We start from the raw sequence: 20,409 nt of genomic DNA, 5'->3' as shown, positions 1-20,409 counted from the left end.
TTTCATACCTTTGTGGTCTGAAAAATTGGTTGGTAGAATTTCAATATTGTGGAATTTACTGAGGCTCTTTTTGTGAGCTAGTATGTGGTCTATTCTGGAGAATGTTCCATGTGCACTTGAGAAGAATGTATATCCTGTTGCTTTTGGATGTAAAGTTCTATAGATGTCTATTAGGTCCATCTGTTCTAGTGTGTTGTTCAGTGCCTGTGTGTCTTTACTTATTTTCTGCCTGGTGGATCTATCCTTTGGGGTGAGTGGTGTGTTGAAGTCTCCTACAATGAATGCATTGCAGTCTATTTCCCTCTTTAGTTCTGTTAGTATTTGCTTCACATATGCTGGTGCTCCTGTATTGGGTGCATATATATTTAGAATGGTTATATCCTCTTGTTGGACTAAGCCCTTTATCATTATGTAGTGGCCTTCTTTATCTCTTGTTACTTTCTTTGTTTTGAAGTCTATTTTGTCTGATATTAGTACTGCAACCCCTGCTTTCTTCTCACTGTTGTTTGCCTGAAATATGTTTTTCCATCCCTTGACTTTTAGTCTATGCTTATCTTTGGGTTTAAGGTGAGTTTCTTGTAAGCAGCATATAGATGGGTCTTGCTTTTTTATCCATTCTATTACTCTATGTCTTTTGATTGGTGCATTAAGTCCATTTACATTTAGGGTGACTATTGAAAGATATGTACTTATTGCCATTGCAGGCTTTAGATTCGTGGTTACCAAAGGTTCAAGGTTAGCTTCTTTAGTATCTTACTGCCTAACTTAGCTCGCTTATTGAGCTGTTATATACACTGTCTGGAGAGTCTTTTCTTCTCTCCCTTCTTATTCCTCCTCCTCCATTCTTCATATGTTGTGTGTTTTGTTCTGTGCTCTTTTTAGGGGTGCTCCCATCTAGAGCAGTCCCTGTAGGATGCCCTGTAGAGGTGGTTTGTGGGAAGCAAATTCCCTCAGCTTTTGCTTGTCTGGGAATTGTTTGATCCCACCATCATATTTAAATGATAGTCGTGCTGGATACAGTATCCTTGGTTCAAGGCCCTTCTGTTTCATTGCATTAAGTATATCATGCCATTCTCTTCTGGCCTGTAGGGTTTCTGTTGAGAAGTCTGATGTTAGCCTGATTGGTTTTCCTTTATAGGTGACCTTTTTCTCTCTAGCTGCCTTTAAAACTCTTTCCTTGTCCTTGATCCTTGCCATTTTAATTATTATGTGTCTTGGTGTTGTCCTCCTTGGATCCTTTCTGTTGGGGGTTCTGTATAATTCCATGGTCTGTTCGATTATTTCCTCCCCCAGTTTGGGGAAGTTTTCAGCAATTATTTCTTCAAAGACACTTTCTATCCCTTTTCCTCTTTCTTCCTCTTCTGGTATCCCTATAATACGAATGTTTTTCCTTTTGTATTGGTCACATATTTCTCTTAGTGTTGTTTCATTCCTGGAGATCCTTTTATCTCTCTCTATGTCAGCTTCTATACGTTCCTGTTCTCTGGCTTCTATTCCTTCAATGGCCTCTTGCATCTTATCCATTCTGCTTATAAATCCTTCCAGGGATTGTTTCACTTCTGTGATCTCTTTCCTGACATCTGTGATCTCCTTCCGGACTTCATCCCACTGCTCTTGCATTTTTCTCTGCATCTCATCCCATTGCTCTTGCATTTTTTTCTGCATCTCTGTCAGCATGTTCATGATTTTTATTTTGAATTCTTTTTCAGGAAGACTAGTTAGGTCTGTCTCCTTCTCAGGTGTTGTCTCTGTGATCTTTGTCTGCCTGTAGTTTTGCCTTTTCATGGTGATAGAGATAGTCTGCAGAGCTGGTACAAGTGACCGCTGGAAGAGCTTCCCTTCTTGTTGGTTTGTAGCCTTTTCCTGGGAGAATAGCGACCTCTAGTGGCTTGTGCTGGGCAGCTGTGCGCAGACAGGGCTTCTGCTTCCTGCCCAGTTGCTTTGGGATTTATCTTCGCTGTTGCTGTGGGCTTGGCCTGGCTGGGGCTGTTCCTCCAAAATGGTGGAGCCCCGTTGGAGGGGGAGCAGCCAGGAGACTATTTATCTCCGTAAGGGGCCTCTGTGCTCCCTGCTGCCCAGGGGGTTAGAGTGCCCAGGGATCCCCAGATTCCCTGCTTCTGGTCTAAGTGACCTGTCCTGCCCCTTTAAGATTTCCAAAAAGCACTCTCCAAACCAAAACAACAGCAGCAACAATGAGAGAGGGAACAGAAACAAAGAGGAAAAAAAAAGGAAAAAAAAGGAAAAAACAAGCGATTTTTTTTTTTTTTTTTTTTTGTCCTCAGGTGCCAGTCCCAGGCACCCGCTCACTGGTCCTGCTGCCCTGTCTCCCTAGCACCAGGGTCCCTGTCCTTTCAAGGCTTCCAAAAAGCACCCACCCACCGGTCCCGCAGGGAAGGAACGCTCAATATTCTTGGTCCTCAGGCACTGGTCCCACGCACCCGCTCACCAGTCCCGCCGCCCTGCCTCCCTAGCACTGGGGTCCCTGTCCCTTCAAGGCTTCCAAAAAGCACTCGGCAAAAAGAGAGAAAAAAAAGGGGAAAAACGCGCAATTTCTTCCGTCCTCAGGTGCTGGTCTCAGGCACCCACCCACCAGTCCCACAGGGAAAAATGCGGGATATTCTTTGTCCTCAGGTGCCGGTCCCAGGCACCCGCTCACCAGTCCCGCCGCCCTGGACTCCCTAGCACCGGGGTCCCTGTCCCTTTTAGGCTTCCAAAAAGCACTCGCAGAAAAGAGAAAAAAAAAGGGGAAAAACGCGCGATTTCCTCTGTCCTCAAGTGCCGGTCTCAGGCACCCGCCCACAGGTCCCGCAGGGAAAAACGGGGGATATTCTTTGTCCTCAGGCGCCGGTCCCAGCCACCCGCTCACCAGTCCCGCCACCGTGCCTCCCTAGCACTGGGGTCCCCGTCCCTTCAAGGCTTCCAAAAAGCGCTAGCCAAAAAGAGAGAAAAAAAAAAAGGGGAAAAACGCGCGATCTCCTCCGTCCTCAGGCACCGGTCTCAGGCACCCGCCCCCAGGTCTCGCAGGGAGAAACGCGGGATATTCTTTGTCCTCCGGCGCCGTTCCCAGGCACCTCCTCACCGGTCCTGCCACCCTGCCTCCCCAGCAACGGGGGCCCGTCCCTCTAAGGCTTCCAAAAAGCGCTCGCCAAAAAAAAAAAAAAAAAAAAAACTGCTCCGGTTTCTCTCCACCCGCCGGGAGCCGGGGGGAGGGGCGCTCGGGTCCCGCTGGGCTGGGGCTTGTATCTTACCCCCTTCACAAGGCGCTGGGTTCTTGCAGGTGTGGATGTGGTCTGGATGTTGTCCTGTGTCCTGTGGTCTCTATTTTAGGAAGATTTTTCTTTGTTATATTTTCATAGCTCTATGTGTTTTTGGGAGGAGATTTCCACTGCTCTACTCACGCCGCCATCTTGGCTCCGCCCCTCAGCCACCACTTTTTTTAAAATAAAAATTTTCATAAAAATTTGGCTCAGAATTTATAAAAAAAAAGAATATTTAAGATCAAGAATTATACTAAGAGGACTCTTTTCCTCTGATATATATATTCCTGTGAATAAAACCAATGTCAGAGTCATATGAATATTTAGATAAATGAGAATGGAAAGAAATCTATTTTTTCCAATAAAAAGCCTATGCATAACATTTGAATGGAAGTATTCTTAAAGGAAAGAGGAGGTGAAGGCTATGAAACAGCTTCCCAGAAGTCTACAAACTACAGAGATGGGGATAAGTAGCAGTGCAGTCCACTCACATGAAAGTAATCTCTGTGAACATTGTGAGAAAATGCACACTTAGGAAGAGCAGTAAGGAAAGGGGGAATCTGACCTTGAATACAGCTTACAGTTTCGATTATGGCTCAGGTTATTGCATTTTGCAAAGAAAGACAATCAAAATCTTTAGAATTAGTGATATAAATATAAAATTAGAGTAAGTGAATATAAAAAAATCATGAGACCCATTATAAGACGTTCCTTTTGCTCAGTGAGAAAGTCAGAGGGAGTTCTGACTAGACTAGAAGGTCTGACTAGGTCCTACTCAGACAAGAAATTGTTTAATCTGCTCTTATACATAAAGCAAAAATAATGGTTTTGTAAAAGGCTCCAATTCTCAAGTTTAGGTAGGAACAGATAAAATACAAATACAACCACCACAAATGTATATATATATTGATAGTGGTACAGTATACAGATAACTAAGTTTTCCAGTTAATTTTATGTATTAGTAGAGAAAACTTAATGTAACCGGAAATATTGCAGATATTTTTAGTCATGCTTTAAGTTCAAGGACAAATTTTAAGATATTAATGTAGGTTAGCTATTCCTCATCTGAGATCACACAGGAATACTATCTCTTTGGCAGCAAACTACAAGGACATATGTGGCATACCTCTGCCCATGGGTGTATTTGAGTCTCAGGGTCCGAGGCTCAAATGAGGGGGCTGGTTACTAGGTAATCCTGCTAGCAACTGGCCTTGCTGCCTGAAACTCAGGACTCCAATAATGAAAGTAGGTACATATCATCAATCTTGATTTTTGTGCCAAGCAACCATAACAAACTGGTACAATATGGTCCATTGCTCCAGGTATGTGTAACAAAATCCTCACTCACTAACATGAAGAACACCTTGAGGGCCACAGCCCCAGGGTTGGCCAAGGGCCGATCATGGTTCCCTTGGAGACCTGCAAGAAGTAAGCAGCTAGATCAACTGTGTTATCTCTTCCTTCACAATCCATTCCTTGTCTCTTAATCAAAGTCTTCTTAACAAAAATTCATAGTATTTAGACTTCTACAGCTTGTATGGCATTTACATGGAAGGCTAAAAAAGAATAACATAAGCATATCTAATACCTGCAGAAGCCAATGAAGGGTGAAAATAGGCTCAAATAAACAATACTTCTAATCCATTTCAAACATCTTTATATTGATATACCAATTTAATTATCTGTTCACTCCCTTGATCCATAGGTACTTGAACTTTGTGACAAACTTGTTCATTACTATTAAGTATAGTAATGAACAAAATCTACTTCTTTCTCAGGCCAATCACTCTCCATTGGTTTCTAATCCTGGAGAGGTTTTAGTTCAGTTTCTGAATACACTTGATCATCATATGATTTATTTATATAAGGTAGTTGAATCTTACCAACAATACCAGTATTATACCATATCATAATATGGTTATGATACAGTTTGGTTTGGTTACAAAACAATCAGGAAATATTGCAAGAAGTGCTTATTAAACCATCCTAGAAGAATTAATTATTCTTTGCCAGGTATTATTATGGATAAGTGTTTTCACCAGTGGTGATCATTCTGTCATTTCTAGGTTCATGTTAGCTGAGGACAAAACCAATCATTTGTCTCAACTCACACTATTGTTTAGTTATAGGTTCCCACTGATAGTTATGCAACAAGGCCATTTTCTTCCCATGGGGAATACATAGGTATCATTCAGTATTCCCATTCTTACTTGCTCATCTTATTTTGGTCTATCCTTTGGTCAAAATCAGTCAGAGATCAGCAATGTAAGTTACAATTTCACCGAGAAAATTTCCATAAATTTGGGGATCTGCATTTGTCCCAAGTTGCTCTCCCTGAACTTCCATAGCTAAAAACAGAAGGCTACATGGCTATGTGGACCTCCCATGGCTACATTACCCATGGCTACGTGGACCTCCATTTGAAGTAAAATAGTTAACAGATCCTGTTGTGTCAGAGTATATGCTCTTTTCCAGTGGTGAGTGCTAGCATTCTCTAGCATTATGTATTGGGTCTATGTGACCATATTATAAAGGTTTTATCATCTTTCCAAGAGGATTCTATTCTTTTCTCTCCTCTTGGAAGATGATTCCTTCCAATCTGTTTTACAGAGTAAATTATTTTTTTCCAAAACCCTTGATTTAAAAGTAAATTCAGCTACTTCCATTATACCTAGGCCAGATTCTGTATCACCTAGAGCCCTCTTTTGTTTCACTGACCAATGTTTAATTCAACACATGCCTTGTTATCATTAAGTGTCAATTGCTTAAGTATGATACATGCACTGTACCCCAAAATGCTGGGTGTCCTATGCCACAGTCAAATGTATAGTGGTCACTCCCAAATTCAGTTTAGTCAGAGCATGTCATAAGGTTTTCCATAATCTTCCTTGTCTCCGGTTAGGATTATTCCCAATGGGGACATGAACCCACCATGTAATGCCTAATATGTCATTTTCATTCACAATCCATTGATACGAATCTCATCTTGTTTAAAAGCTGTTCAAAAATAGGGATGATATGTGTTCTTCCACATTATACTATGACATACGAGGCATGCAGTCACTGTGTTGCCCATTATATTTGAGTATTTTGTCATCAAAATTTATGGTTACACTTTTATCAGTTTGCCTGACATTATATAGTATGCATCAAAATGGTTCAGAGGGAGACATTCCTGAATATTCTTATGAATTTCTAATATTCTAATGAAAATAACTTTCTATATCTCAGTTTCATTGCAATTTATACCAGTAAAATGGAGGTAATACAGTTAAATATTCAGTGATAGTTATAACCATCACTTGCATCAAACTCTACCTTTTATGAAAAGGAAGTCGGGAAAATTAAATAACATGTAAATGACATTCTAGAATTCTCAAATATTTAAAAGCAAAAGGGATTACCAGTCATCTATCTAATCCTTTAGTCACCAAAGGATAAACAGATATAGCCCATTAAGTAGTAAAAGAAGCCCTCTCCAAAGACTTCTCTGAAGGTAAGAAATTTTAAAGCGATTTTTAACCATTTGTACAGAAGTTAATTTTGATAAAATACATTATACACCATGAAAATTACTTAAATGAACGATGAGACCAGAATTAAATATCAAGTGGCATTTGTATAACACCAGGCAGTTATCTACAAACTGTATTACTTATTGATGGGGTTTAATGCCATGTTAATAGATTTATTATGGCACTTAGAATACAGAAATACATGCCTCACCATGATCATACACAAACCAAACGCATTGGTCATTGTAACTATAACCTTTGAATATTTGGTCACACTGGATACTAATTTCATTCCAACCTTAGAGATGAAAACAGCACAATATACAAGTGGCAAATATTAACACAGTATGAAACTACTGAATAGCCTGGCACAGAAATTTAAACATTTAAAATTTTACACCATAGCTAGTAACAGGCTGAACCAACCACCAATGTGATAAGCTGCTTCCCTGAAGAAAGGGAGAGAAGTCAATTAACTTTAAACACTGAGATAACCATCACTCATTACCATATGCTGGTATCTAATCTTTATGAAGGTTTTATAATAAGATTTCAATTTCTCAACTATTCCTAAATTCAATTAACTTTCCTGTCATATAAAATATCCTCACTGCTCCCCAATCCCAAATAAATTGGGTTCATTTTTGCTTATTGGAGAGAAAGTACATGAAGTAGCTAGAATTTCACTGCCTTTGGAGGAACTTCCCAGAACATATAAAAATGTATTCTTGCCCCTATTACATGACCAGCTGAAAGTATTAAGTCCATACTAAGCATTCTAGAGAAGTGAAACACCACTCTGTTGTGTTGAGAATACTTGAGAAGAGGTGACACGATGGTAGCTCAGATCAGGGTGGAAGCAATGAAAGTGGTTAGAAGCAATCAGATTCTGGATATATAATGACGGCAGAATCAACAGAATTTGCCAATGGAGGTTACACGGGAAGTGAGAGAAAAAGAGGAATAAAGAATAACTCCAAGGTTTCTGCCCTGGGGTCAAGAGAAGTTCTTTTGAAAATGGAAGCAAAGTAGCATGACTGTGCATCCCCAGTAACCAAAGACAAGGCAAAGGATATAGGATATAGAAATAGATGCAGATAAATAGATGGGTAGATGTGGTGGGAGCTTGTGGAATTATTCTTAATTACTTCAATTTTCTGAGTGAAATAAGATCCCAAATACAAGTTGAAAGTAAAATTGGAGGAGGGGTTGGAGGTTTAAGAAGAAAGGAACACGTATGATTAGTCACCTAGGAAAGGAGAAGAGGAAATAGCTAAGAAAACGTGGTGTGATTGTTGTGCAGCATTAAGGGCTCACTCAGAGTTTGTGGTAATAAATTTAAAGTGAAACCAGTCTACATAGATGTCAATGCTTTTCTGCTGCTTCAGCTAGGCAAAGTGCAGGCATAAAGTAGGTGGGAAGTAGGATTTAACCGGTGTTGGATTTTGACCCCAAGTATAATAAAGAGATAGAAGGGCCAAGGGAACTGAAGATGTGTGCATGGGCATGACCATGGGAGTTGAGCTGGCAGGGAAAGAAGTGAGGCCATCAGGAGGCTGAGGAGTAGTTTAAAGGGAGTAGGATCAGTGCCATACAACCATAGGTACTTCCCTGTTGAATGATGCTTTGTATTTTTGCTCTAGTATTTCTATACTTTGTACCCATTTACATAGCAGTTATTAAATACTATAGAAATTAAGACTGTGTCTCTGTTTGGAGCCTAGCCCTATATCCTGCTCAATTAGATCTTTAAACCTGCCTTTTCATGATATTCAGCTTAGTCTCTCTTCCCAGCCCTGCCCCACATGCCACTACAAACATGCACAGGCACAAACATACATGTAAAATAACAGTGGTTATCTTTGGGCAGTGAAAACAATGTTTTTCTTATATGAGGTTCTGGGCAAAGGTTTTTCCCCTTGTACTTTCTGATTTCTAAATTTTCTATATCAAGTATGAAATGATTTTGTAATTTAGAAAAAATATTTAAAAGACTGTATATATTTACACCCATATATAGTTAAATGCTGGCTGTTGCTCCCTAATAAGGTGTTAGAAGACTTAATCAGGAAGGATTAAGGCCGTAGACAAATTACAGAAAATAAAAGATTTGAGAGGATGGAAGCTGACATACTTTTAAAAACTACCAGGTCTCATAAAACATATGCATGGATCATTATCCAACAAGTGAAGAATATTGAAATGCATCCTGAAACTACAATTAAAACAGTAAAGTATTATGAAATTGGAAGAAATGAACATTACAAACCTGCTTCCTGCTTTGAGCTCTTGCATTTCGTAATCTTCGAGCAGAATAAAAGATAAAATAGCCCACAGTTGCTGCCGTAATAATAAAAAAGGACACAGAAACGAAGAAAATTGAATAGTGATTCACCCAAGGTCCATGTTTTTTCCCTACTTTGATGACCATTGTTACTTGTATGTCTCTTTGAATAGACTGTAGAATTTTTGTGCCTTTCAGATTGCCAATCATGATTGCAACAATGTCTCCTGCACCTGTAAAAGAAAAGGAATTCAATTTTAGTTCTGTATTTTTTTAAATTAAGGTATCATTGATATACAATCTTATGAAGATTTCACATGAACAACATTGTGGTTTCAACATTCATCCATGTTATCAAGTCCCCCACCACCACCCCATTGCAGTCACTGTCCATCAGTGTAGTAAGATGCTGTAGAGTCATTACTTGTCTTCTCCATGCTATACTGCCTTCTCTGTGACCTACCTATACTGTGATTGAGAATTATAGTGTCCTTTAATCCCCTTTCCCCTCCCCTCCAAACTTCCCCAGCCTCTTTCCTTTGGTAACTGCTAGTCCCTTCTTGGAGTCTGTGAGTCTGCTGCTGTTTTGTTCCTTCAGTTTTGCTTTGTTGTTATACTCCACAAATGAGTGAAGTTATATGGTACTTTTCTTACTCCGTTTGGCTTATTTCACTGAACATAATATCCTCTAGCTCCACCCATGTTGTTGCAAATGGTAGGATTTGTTTTCTTTTTATGACTGAATAATATTCCATGGTGTATATGTACCACCTCTTCCTTATCCAGTCATCCACTAATGGACACTTAAGTTGCTTCAATATCTTGGTTATTGTTAAGTAGTGCAGTGATAAACATAGGGGTGCATATGTCTTTTGAATCAGGGATCTTGTTTTCTTTGGGTAAATTCCTAGGAGTGGAATTACTGGGTCAAATGGTACTTTTATTTTTAGTTTTTTGAGGAACCTCCATATTGCTTTCCACAATGGTTGAACTGATTTACATTCCCACCAGCAGTGTAGGAGGGTTTCCCTTTCTCCACATCATCAACAGCATTTGTTCCTTGTTTGTTAGATGTTGGCTTGGTCATCCTAACTGGTGTGAGGTTATATCTCATTGTGGTTTTAATTTGCATTTCCCTGATGATTAGTGATGTGAAGCATCTTTTCATGTGCCTGTTGGCCATCTGAATTTCTTTTTTGGAGAAGTGTCTATTTAGATCATTCACCCATTTTCTAATTGGGTTATTTGATTTTTGGGTGTTGAGGTGTGTGAGTTCTTTCTGTATTTTGGATATTAACCCTTTATCAGGTAAGTTGTTGATGAATATGTTCTCTCATACTGTAGGATATCTTTTTGTTCTGCTGATGGTATCCTTTGCTGTATAGAAGCTTTTTACTTTGATGTAGCCGCTTTTGTTCATTTTTGCCTTTGTTTCCCTTGCCCAAGGAGATGTGTTCAAGAAAAAGTCGCTTATGTTTATGTTCAAGAGATTTTTGCCTATGTTTTCTTGTAAGAGTTTTATGGTTTCATTACTGCCATTCAGGTCTTTGATTCATTTGGAGTTTACTTTTGTGTATGGAGTAAGATAATAATCCAGTTTCATTCTCTTATGTGTAGCTGTCCAGTTTTGCCAATACCAATTGCTGAAGAGGCCGTTGTTTCCCCATTGTATATCCATGGCTCTTTTATCATATATTAATTGGCCATATGTGCATGGGTTTATATCTTCCTTCTCAGGATTGCTTTGGCTAATCACAGGCTTTGGTGGTTCCATGTTAATTTTTAAACTGTTTGTTCTAGTTTGTTGAAGGATGCTGTTGGTATTTTGATAGGGATTGAATTGAATCTGTAGATTGCTGTAGGCAGGTTGGCTATTTTGACAATATTAATTCTTCATATCCATGAGCATGGGATGTGTTTCCATTTATTGATGTCTTCTTTAATTTTCTCTCATGCATGTCTTGTAGTTTGCAGAGTATAGGCCTTTCACTTCCTTGGTTAGGTTTATTCCTAGGTCTTAGTCTTTTTGATGCAATTGTAAATGGAGCTGTTTTCCTGACTTCTCTTTCTGCTAGTACATCATTAGCATATAGGAAGGAAACAGATTTCTGTGTATTAATTTTGTATCCTACAACTTTGCTGAATTCAGATATTAGTTCTAGTGGATTTTAGTGGACTGTTTAGGGATTTTTATGTACAATATCATGTCATCTGCAAACAGGGACAGTTTACCTTTTTCCTTAATAATCTGGATGCCTTTTATTTCTTTGTGTTGTCTGATAGCTGTGGTTAGGACGTCCAGTACTATGTTGAATAAAAGTGGTGAGAGTGGCATTCTTGTTTTGTTCCCGATCTTGGAGGAAAAGCTTTCAGCATTTCTTTGTTAAGTATGATGTTGGCTGTGGGTTTGTCATATATTGCCTTTATTATGTTGAGGTACTTGCCTTCTATACTAATTTTGTAGAGTTTTTATCATGAATGGATGTTGAATTTTGTCAAATGCTTTTTCAACATCTATTGAGATGATCATGTGATTTTTGTTCTTCTTTTTGTTGGTGTGGTGTATGATGTTGATGGATTTTAGAATATTATACCATCCTTGCATCCCTGGAATAAATCCCACTTGATCATGCTGGATGATCTTTTTGATGTATTCTTGAAATCAATTTGCTGATATTTTGTTGAGGAATTCTGCATCTATACTCATCAGGGATACTGGTCTATAATTTTCTTTTTTATGGTGTCTTTGTCTGGTTTTGGTATTACAGTGATGCTAGCCTCATGGAATGAGTTTGGAAGTATTCCCTCCTCTTCTACTTTTTGGAAAACTTTAAGGAGGATGTGTATTAGGTCTTCTCTAAATGTTTGATAAAATTCAGTGGGGAAGCCATCTGGTCCAGAGGTTTTGTTCATACATAGTTTTTTGATTACCAATTCAATTTCATTGCTGGTAATTCATCTCTTCAGATTTTGTTTCTTCCTGGGTCTTGGAAAGTTGTATTTTTTTAGAAAGTTGCCCATTTCTTCTGGGTTATCCAATTTATCAGCATATAATGTTTCACAGTATTCTCTAATAATTCTTTGTATTTCCGTGGTGTCCATAGTGATTTTTCCTTTCTTATTTCTGATTCCATTTATGTGTGTAGACTCTCTTTTTTCTTGATAAGTCTGACTAGGGGTTTATCTATTTTATTTATTCTCTCAAAGAACCAGCTCCTGCTTTCATAGATTCTTTCTATTGTTCATTCTTCTCAATTTTATTTATTTCTGCTTTAATCTTTATTTTGTCCCTTCTTCTGTATTGCTATATACTTTCCTCTTAGAGCTGCCCTCACTGCATCCCACAGGTTTTGGGCTGCTGAGTTGTTGTTTTCCTTTGTCTCTATATATTGCCTCATCTCTATTTTAATTTGGTCATTGATGCGTTGATTATTTAGGAGCATGTTATTAAGCCTCCATGTGTTTGTGGGTTTTTTCATTTTCTTTGTGTAATTTATTTCTAATTTCATACCTCTGTGATCTGAGAAGCTGGTTGGTTCAATTTCAATCTTTTTGAATTTACCGAGGCTCTTTTCATGGCCTAGTATATGATCTATTCTTGAAAATGTTCCATGTGCACTTGAGAAGAATGTGTATCCTGTTACTTTTGGATGGAGTGTTCTGTAGATGTCTGTTAGGTATATCTGTTCTAATACATTGTTCAGTGCCTCTGTCACCTTAGTTATTTTCTGTCTAGTTGATCTGTCTTTTGGTGTGAGTGGTGTATTGAAGTCTCCTAAAGTGAATGCATTTTCCCTTTAATTCTTTTAGTATTTGTTTCACATGGTTAGGTGCTCTGATATTGGGTTCATAGATATTTATAATGGTTATATCCTCTTGTTGGACTGACCCCTTTACCATTATGTAATGTCCTTCTTTGTGTCTTGTTACTTTGTTTTGAAACCTATTTTGTCTGATATAAGTACTGCTACTCCTGCTTTTTTTGTCCCTATTATTTGCATGAAATATCTTTTTCCATCCCTTTCCTTTTAGTCTGTGTATGTCTTTGGGTTTGTTGTGAGTCTCCTGTAGGCAGCATATAGATGGGTCTTGTTTTTTATCCATTCTGTAACTATGTCTTTTGATTGGTGTATTCAGTCCATTTACATTTAGGGTGATTATCGATAGAGATGTACTTATTGCCATTGTAGGCTTTAGATTTGTGGTTATTAAAGGTTCAAGGGCAGCTTCCTTACTATCTAACACTCTAACTTAACTTGCTTGTTATGCTATTTCAAACACTAAAGGTTCTTTTTTCCCCTTCTTATTCCTCCTCCACTCTTTATATATTATTAGATTTCATATTCTGTACTCTTTGTGTATCCCTTGACTAACTTTGTGAGTAGTTGATTTAATTTTGCATTCACTTAGTAATTATTTGGTCTACTTCCTTTACTCTGGTTTTATTTTCTCTGGTGACAGCTTTTAGCCTTAGGAGCACTTCCATCTAGAGCAGTCCCTTTAAAATACACTGTAGAGATGGTTTGTGGGTGGTAAATTCCTTCAACTTTTGCTTATCTGGAAATTGCTTAATCCTTGCTTCAAATTTAAATGATAATCTTTCCAGGTAGAGTATTCTTGGTTGGAGGACCTTCTGTTCATTGCATTAAATATATCATGCCACTCACTTCTACCATGTAAGGTTTCTGCTGATAGCCTGATGGGCTTTCCTTTATAAGTGATCCTTTTTTCTCTCTCTGGCTGCTTTCAGTACTCTCTCCTTACCCTTGATCTTTGCCATTTTAATTATTTTATTGTGCTGTCTTCCTAGGGTTCCTTGTGCTGGAAGATCTCTGCAATCCATGACCTGAGAGACTGTTTCCTTTCCCATGTTGGGGAAGTTTTCATCAATTATTTCCTCAAAGACTTGCTATCCCTTTTTCTCTCTTCTTCTTCTGTTACCCATATAATGCAAATATTGTCATGTTGGATTGGTTGCACACTTCTCTAATTATTCTTTCATTCCTAGAGAACCTTTTTTCTCTCTTTGTCTCAGCCTCTGTTTTCCTGTTCTGTAATATCTATTTCTTTTACTGTCTCCTCTACTTATCTAATCTACTTTTAAATGCCTCCATTGTATGTTTCATTTCAGATAGTGTACTTTTCAAAGATTCTATCTCTTTCTTGAAGTGTTTTCTGAAATCTTGAATATTTTTCTGTAGCTCTGTGAGCTTGTTTTTGGTTTTCATTTTGAAACCTTTATCAGGAAGACTGGTGATTTCAGTTTAACTTAGCCCTCTTTCTGGCATCTTTTCCTGTATTTTTGTTAGGACAAAATTCTTTTGCTGTTTCATTTTTTAAGTGATTCCTATGGAATAATAACTTTGTGTAGGCAGCACTCTTTAGTACCCAGCAGCTCTACTCTCTGGAGCTGCTGAGCACCTGTAGCAATGGTGGGGGTCACAGATGAGCAGAACTGACTCCTGCTAGGAGAAAAGAGTTCTTTCCTGCCTTTCCAGCTGTTGTGCCTGCCTCCACTACAGGTCCAGTGGGCCAAGACTGGAGGGAGGACCCTGTGCTATGCCCCTGTAGCTGCTGTAGGTGGGGCCACCCTTGGCTGGCCTGGCGCAATAGCAGGGGCTATAGGTATGTGGGACTAGTGCCTGCTGGGAAGGAGTGGCTGGCTGTGTACCCAAGTGGGGGGCCTTTGGTCTGCATTGCCAGCCAGGAGGATAGAGCATCTGAATCTCCTGAGAGTTCTCAACCTGCTGCGCTGAGTGTGCTGGGATGGTTTTGTCCACTGCCCTTTCTCCTGACCAGTGAGCTCTGTGTAATCTTTGCCTCTTTAGTCCTCCTCTCACTGTTGGGAAGTCTTTCAAAATGTCTGCCTTTCTTTGGTCCCAGTGTAGTCAATTGTATGTACCAGTTCTGTACAAATGGCTGGAATCTTGGTTTCTCCCATTATTCTGTCCATTTTTGCTTTCCAACTGCACTAATCTCTAGAGCACCATGTTATGTGGGTTCATGATCCAAGAGCAGATCTCCAGGGCTGGGTGTTCATCAGTCCTGGGCTTCTACTTCCTCCCTGCTCCATTTCTCTTCTTTCCACTTGTGGATTGGGGTGTGGGGAGGGCTTGGGTACTGCCAGATCATGGCTTTGCTGCTTTACCCTTTTCTGTGAAGTCTTCTTTTACCCAGATGTAGACAGTCTGTTCTGCAGTCTTTGGGTCACTCTTTCAGGATTAGTTTTATTTGCTATATTTCCGTGTTTCATGTGGTTTTGGTAGATTTCTGCCTCACTTCTCACACCTCCATCTTTTTTTCCTTCTCCTTGTTAAAGTATTCTCATCATAAAACTCCAATTGCTAAAGTGATTCTAAATGATTCCTAGTGAGGTGAGGGAAGGTACTCATTCACTAAATTAACATTTTAGAGGCACCTACTATGCATATATAAATTATAGGAGTTATAAACATGTGAAGACTTGGTTACTGATCTTAAGGAACTCATATTTTAGTAAGGAAGCTGTGATATATAACAAATACATCCCTTCTCTTTAAGTTAACCACCTATAATTCAACAGGATTGAGTTTGGGGCCCAAGTTGCCTCCTATATGAAAGCTTTCTTTAAGACAAATAGTCCCCCGCATGCTAGAAAATAGGGCTTACTTTTTAGGAAATCTGAGATTTGGGAAAGACCGAAATATTTATAGGTGTCCCAATTTATATGGTGATAGACAATCTTATGAGATCAGTACTAAAGAGTATAAAAATTTACATATCAGGATTAGTAATTTTTTTGAGATAATAAGGTTTATAAACCCAAAGTACAACCTATATGTATGTACATATCCCACTTTTCTATATCCTCGAAAGCAATATCAAATTTTTAAAGGTGCTCTAAGTTTTTGCATGGACCTAATCAGATTATCAATTACTATAACATGTAAAATTGGTAGAAAAATATGTTTCAGTTTAACACTAGAGTCAAGCTGGAACTTAGACTGCTCATAATTTAGTCTAATAGTCTAAGTCTTAACCTAAAGGCCGAATCTCTTTAAACACCTCCCTCTCTAACCTTATGTAAATCTTGTGAAAAAAATTAAGGGCAGACATTATCTTTCCTAATGATATGAGACTGTCACATTACTCAGGCCATTCTACTGCTTATCAAATTTTATATTCCTTCTAGTTTATATGACCTGAGACCAGTAATCTTAAGCAAATGAATAGTTATTTGAATGTTAAGAGATTACCAACCTGAGAAACCTCTCACTGATAATAGGTTCAGGCTGTAATCTCAGTTAATGATCAGACTCCAATCTGGAATAAACACAACCATACACACACATGGCTCTAAAAGCCCCTTTAGACTAGAATTTAAATACAAAAAGTACAATTTTAGATAGCATTCCCACTTTCAATGATGAAATTAAGAGAACAAACTAAATGGCAATGTACACAGCAGAATTAATACCAAAGTAATCTCTTAAATTTACAGTCCTCAAGGGGCCAAAGTCTTCAAAAAATCGAGAGTCTCTCCTTACTTGAAGTTATTGATTCAAAAAATATTTTCATAGGATATTATTACATATCCTTAAAGTTCCAAAGGACACAATTTTACATGATAGTCATTTTAGTTAAATACTTTTACAACTTTACTGACTCATTTGCCATTGCTCAGTTTGGTAGACACTGACAACTCACTTGGTTCTCATTTACATACGGAAAATCTCAAAAGCAATGGGAGGTGAAGGAATCTGAAATGTCTTCTGTTGTATCTATTTCCTCTATCAGTATATGTCTCAAATATCCATTATGGATCTAGAGAATTGGCTATTTTGCAAGAGTATGGCTCATTTTTCTATTTATTTGGGGCTTTAAATGTCTAGCTTTGGCACTAAAAGCACAGACATTATTTCAATTCTCTTTTGTCATTATTTGTCTTTTCTCTACAAGCCATGTGTTTGGAAGATTTCTGGTTATAAACTTTGGATTATTTATATAAACTAGCATTCATTTCTAATACTGTGACCTGTATAATCTTTGAAAGCATAGATGATTCTAAAAATAAGGTTTAGGAATATATTGTAATTTTAAAGACTTCTTTTTAAGTCAATGTGTCCTTCTAACTTTTTTTGACTAATTGAAATTAGTTTTCATTCTTTTAAAAGATATGAGGTGGGTGGTAGGGGTGGATGCTCAGGAACATACTGACCATTGTGATCAGATGGAGATTAAAAAACAAGGATAGTCAAGAAATGTACTTTGTCTACATATATTGAACAATGCTGTGCCTTTCTTGCCTCAATTCATGTTTATACATGCTATATACAGTCCAACTATCTATTGACTTAGTGTCTGATCTTATAAAAGACCTATTTCTAAGCATTATTATACATCTCCTCCTCCCCACACCCTTGCAACCATGTAAAAACTGCTCCCCCCATCCCACTGTTCCCAATCAGTTAATGTTATCAGAACCTTCTGGTCACCTAGTTTGAATACTAAGAATCATGTTTGAATACTCACTGTAGCTTAGTCAGTCATGTAGATGCTAGATCCTTGGCATCTCCCATTCTCAGATCCTTCTTTCCATTCCTGCTGCCTATATAATATAGGCCTTTATCCTTGCCTGAACTACTTCAGTAACCTCCTAACTGGTCACTATATCCAATTTTCCCCTTTCCCTAATGTTTTATCAGACTTTACCTTCCTCGTCAGCTTTTGCCATCACTAGGTTGGATTATGGCTCTTTCCTGCTCAAAAATCTTTAGTGGCTTTTAAATTCTGACTCATTAGATTCTGACTCCTTGGCCTAGCATTTAAAATTTTATATGATATGGTCCCAACTGACCCTGCCAGTTTGATATATCACCACTATACCCACATCTCATGAACACTCAGATCAGGCCACACGGTATTGGCTATTGTCATTTACTTTTCATAAGTCTCTTTTGTTCATTCTGTATCCTCAGCCTACAGTATCTTACATCTACTCTGACAGTCCCTGCTCCTTCTCTGTCTGTCTTTATATTACTGCAGTCCCAGCTCAAATGTTGCTTCCTATGTTATTTTCTCAAGTTCCAAGTGAGAATGTAAATGTTCCCTCTTTGTTCCTTTGTCACTGATTATGATTTATTACTGACAGTAGTGAATCATCATTGTAAGCCATTATTTAATATAGTAGTAAGGTGTTTTGTCTCCAAATGTTATGATTTTTCACCAAAGTTATAGATTTTTGGAGCTGGAATGGACCTGAGAGATCGTCTAGTCTGACTCATTTTTTTATTCTCACTTTGGGTAATTTTCTTTGAGGGAAGCAGGTTCTTACTTGTGTGGCTTTTAGCAGCATCTCTCCCCTCTTTCTAATTTTATACTTCTAAATCTACTGTCACTCTGAGAAGCCAATAAAGCTTGGGTACCAAGAAAGAGTAAAACAGGTTTCTAGAGAGAGAGCTTGAGGACATCAGTGCAAGTACCCTCTCATTTTTATATTGGTTGCCCAGTGACATTTTTGTTTGCTTTCTGAATCCTGGCTATGCTCTAGATAATTGAGGTTGCCAGATAAGATGTATCTATAAACTAGACCCTGTTCTAAGTGCTTTACATGTGTTAATATATTTAATCTTCACATCAACCCTGTAAGGTAGGCATTGTTGTTATCCCATTAAAGATAAGACTAACTTGTCTAGGATAACACAAGCTAATAAGTGCAGAACTGGTATCTGAATTTAGGCAGTTTGGCTCCAGCGCCTCTGATCTTCACCACCATTCTAAATCAGTTCTCTATCTTCAATGAAACCTAAAATTATTTGACTATAAAAATGAAGATTAAATAGGTATATTTGGGATGGGGGAAAGGAATGGTAAATGTTTAACTGGCTCTCAGGGTGGAGGTGAGGAGGAAGACTTGATTTGCACTGTGTGCAAATTTCTATGGTATTAATACCACTCCCATGGCCATATGAATGTGGAGTTGGGAAAATATGGGTACAATCATCTTGATAGTAGCCACTCAGTTCTATAAGGAATCCTTGAACTTCCTACTTAAAAATCATTAACAACATGATATGGCTCAAGTTTTCCACATTTTCATTCTGATACCTATTTTGGGAGAAGGGGCAGATTAAGAATAGGGAATAAGCAAAGGAAGAAACACAAATTCCAATTTCAAATGTTCAACAATGAATAAAGGTTTTGGCATGTGCTTATCTTAGGAACAAAAGTAATAAAAGAGGCTGTAGCAACTCTTATCTCTTTCTACTGTTAATCAATAACATTCAAATAAATGTTAATATAAATAAAGGGTGTCTGTCCTCAATACTACTGGTAAAAATACTTTCTAGTTATTATTCATAATATATAGAAATTTGATCTAGGATTGTGGCCAACCCCTTTAATTTCGTTCAAAAAGCTAATGACATTATGGTTTGGTCAAAATTTAATGATTTTTGTGAACACAAATTCATTGAGCAAATATTTATCAAGTACAAACTACAAAGGAAGTTCTGTGCCTCTGGATCTTCCTCCACACATTTAAATATTAATGTGCCTAAACATTAAGATAAATTATAAAACATTTTACAGTATATGAAATATTAAGTGTAATGATGGCATACTTATAGCACCTTGGCATTCAACCACAAAATACACAGAGGTGAAGAAAGCTGTTCTATTATTTCTTTCAACCCATATTCCACTTTTAATTTTAGAAAAGAGTATTCACAATGAGTGACTTATAAGTAATAAGGGCAACTGAAGACCAAAGTAGCTCTTCTAAACTGAAGCTCACATTCAATACTGCCCAACATCCTGATAATACAGTGGGGTCAGCACTTCTGGATTCACACATATCTAGAATGAATAATATCTAGGTATGAAGAATTCCAACATAATTCTCTAACAAACATTTCCTCCATTAGAATATCAGGGACAAATTCAAGTGGACTTCTGAATATTCACTTTGTCTACATAGCTTTCAAAGGCTCAGTTCAGCTCAAACTCTTAGGACAACTGCGAAGGTCAATGTATTTCAAAAAAGGATACCAAGCCTATCAGAGCAAGGAATCCTAAGTGGCATTTCTTAAACCAGTAAAAAAAAAACAAACGTAACGACTTTAAAGTCAGACTAGCCTCTCTTTCTTTGAATTCCTGCTTTTGACTTTTCTTTATTTCTTTTGATTATTACCAGAAACAGATGAACCAAATTTAGTTTTCTTAAATTGACTTCATAGCAGCTCTCTTGATTAAAAAAAACTGTTCTAGGATTGAAGATGGCCACGTGGGAGGGGAGACAAAGAACTCCTCCCAAAACCACAAATAGTATGAAAATATAGTTAATTAATACAACTAAACCTAAAACAGTAACAAG

The 20,409-nt window shown here is 37.9% G+C and overlaps 1 protein-coding gene across 2 annotated transcripts in view; it reads right to left on the bottom strand.

The window, feature by feature from the left end:
- RNF128 (ring finger protein 128) overlaps positions 1-20,409 on the bottom strand; it is a 133,684-nt gene that overhangs the window by 36,393 nt on the left and 76,882 nt on the right. For both annotated transcript variants that reach the window (XM_017656003.3, XM_017656002.3), the window contains exon 2: positions 9,042-9,289. In XM_017656003.3, the coding sequence (XP_017511492.1) occupies positions 9,042-9,289 (248 nt within the window). The remainder of the gene's footprint in view (positions 1-9,041; positions 9,290-20,409) is intronic.

The sequence above is a fragment of the Manis javanica genome, chromosome X (assembly GCF_040802235.1).
Source record: "Manis javanica isolate MJ-LG chromosome X, MJ_LKY, whole genome shotgun sequence".
NCBI lineage: Eukaryota > Metazoa > Chordata > Mammalia > Pholidota > Manidae > Manis > Manis javanica.
Note: the sequence above shows the minus strand (reverse complement) of the source record. Positions and strands in the feature narration are given on the sequence as shown.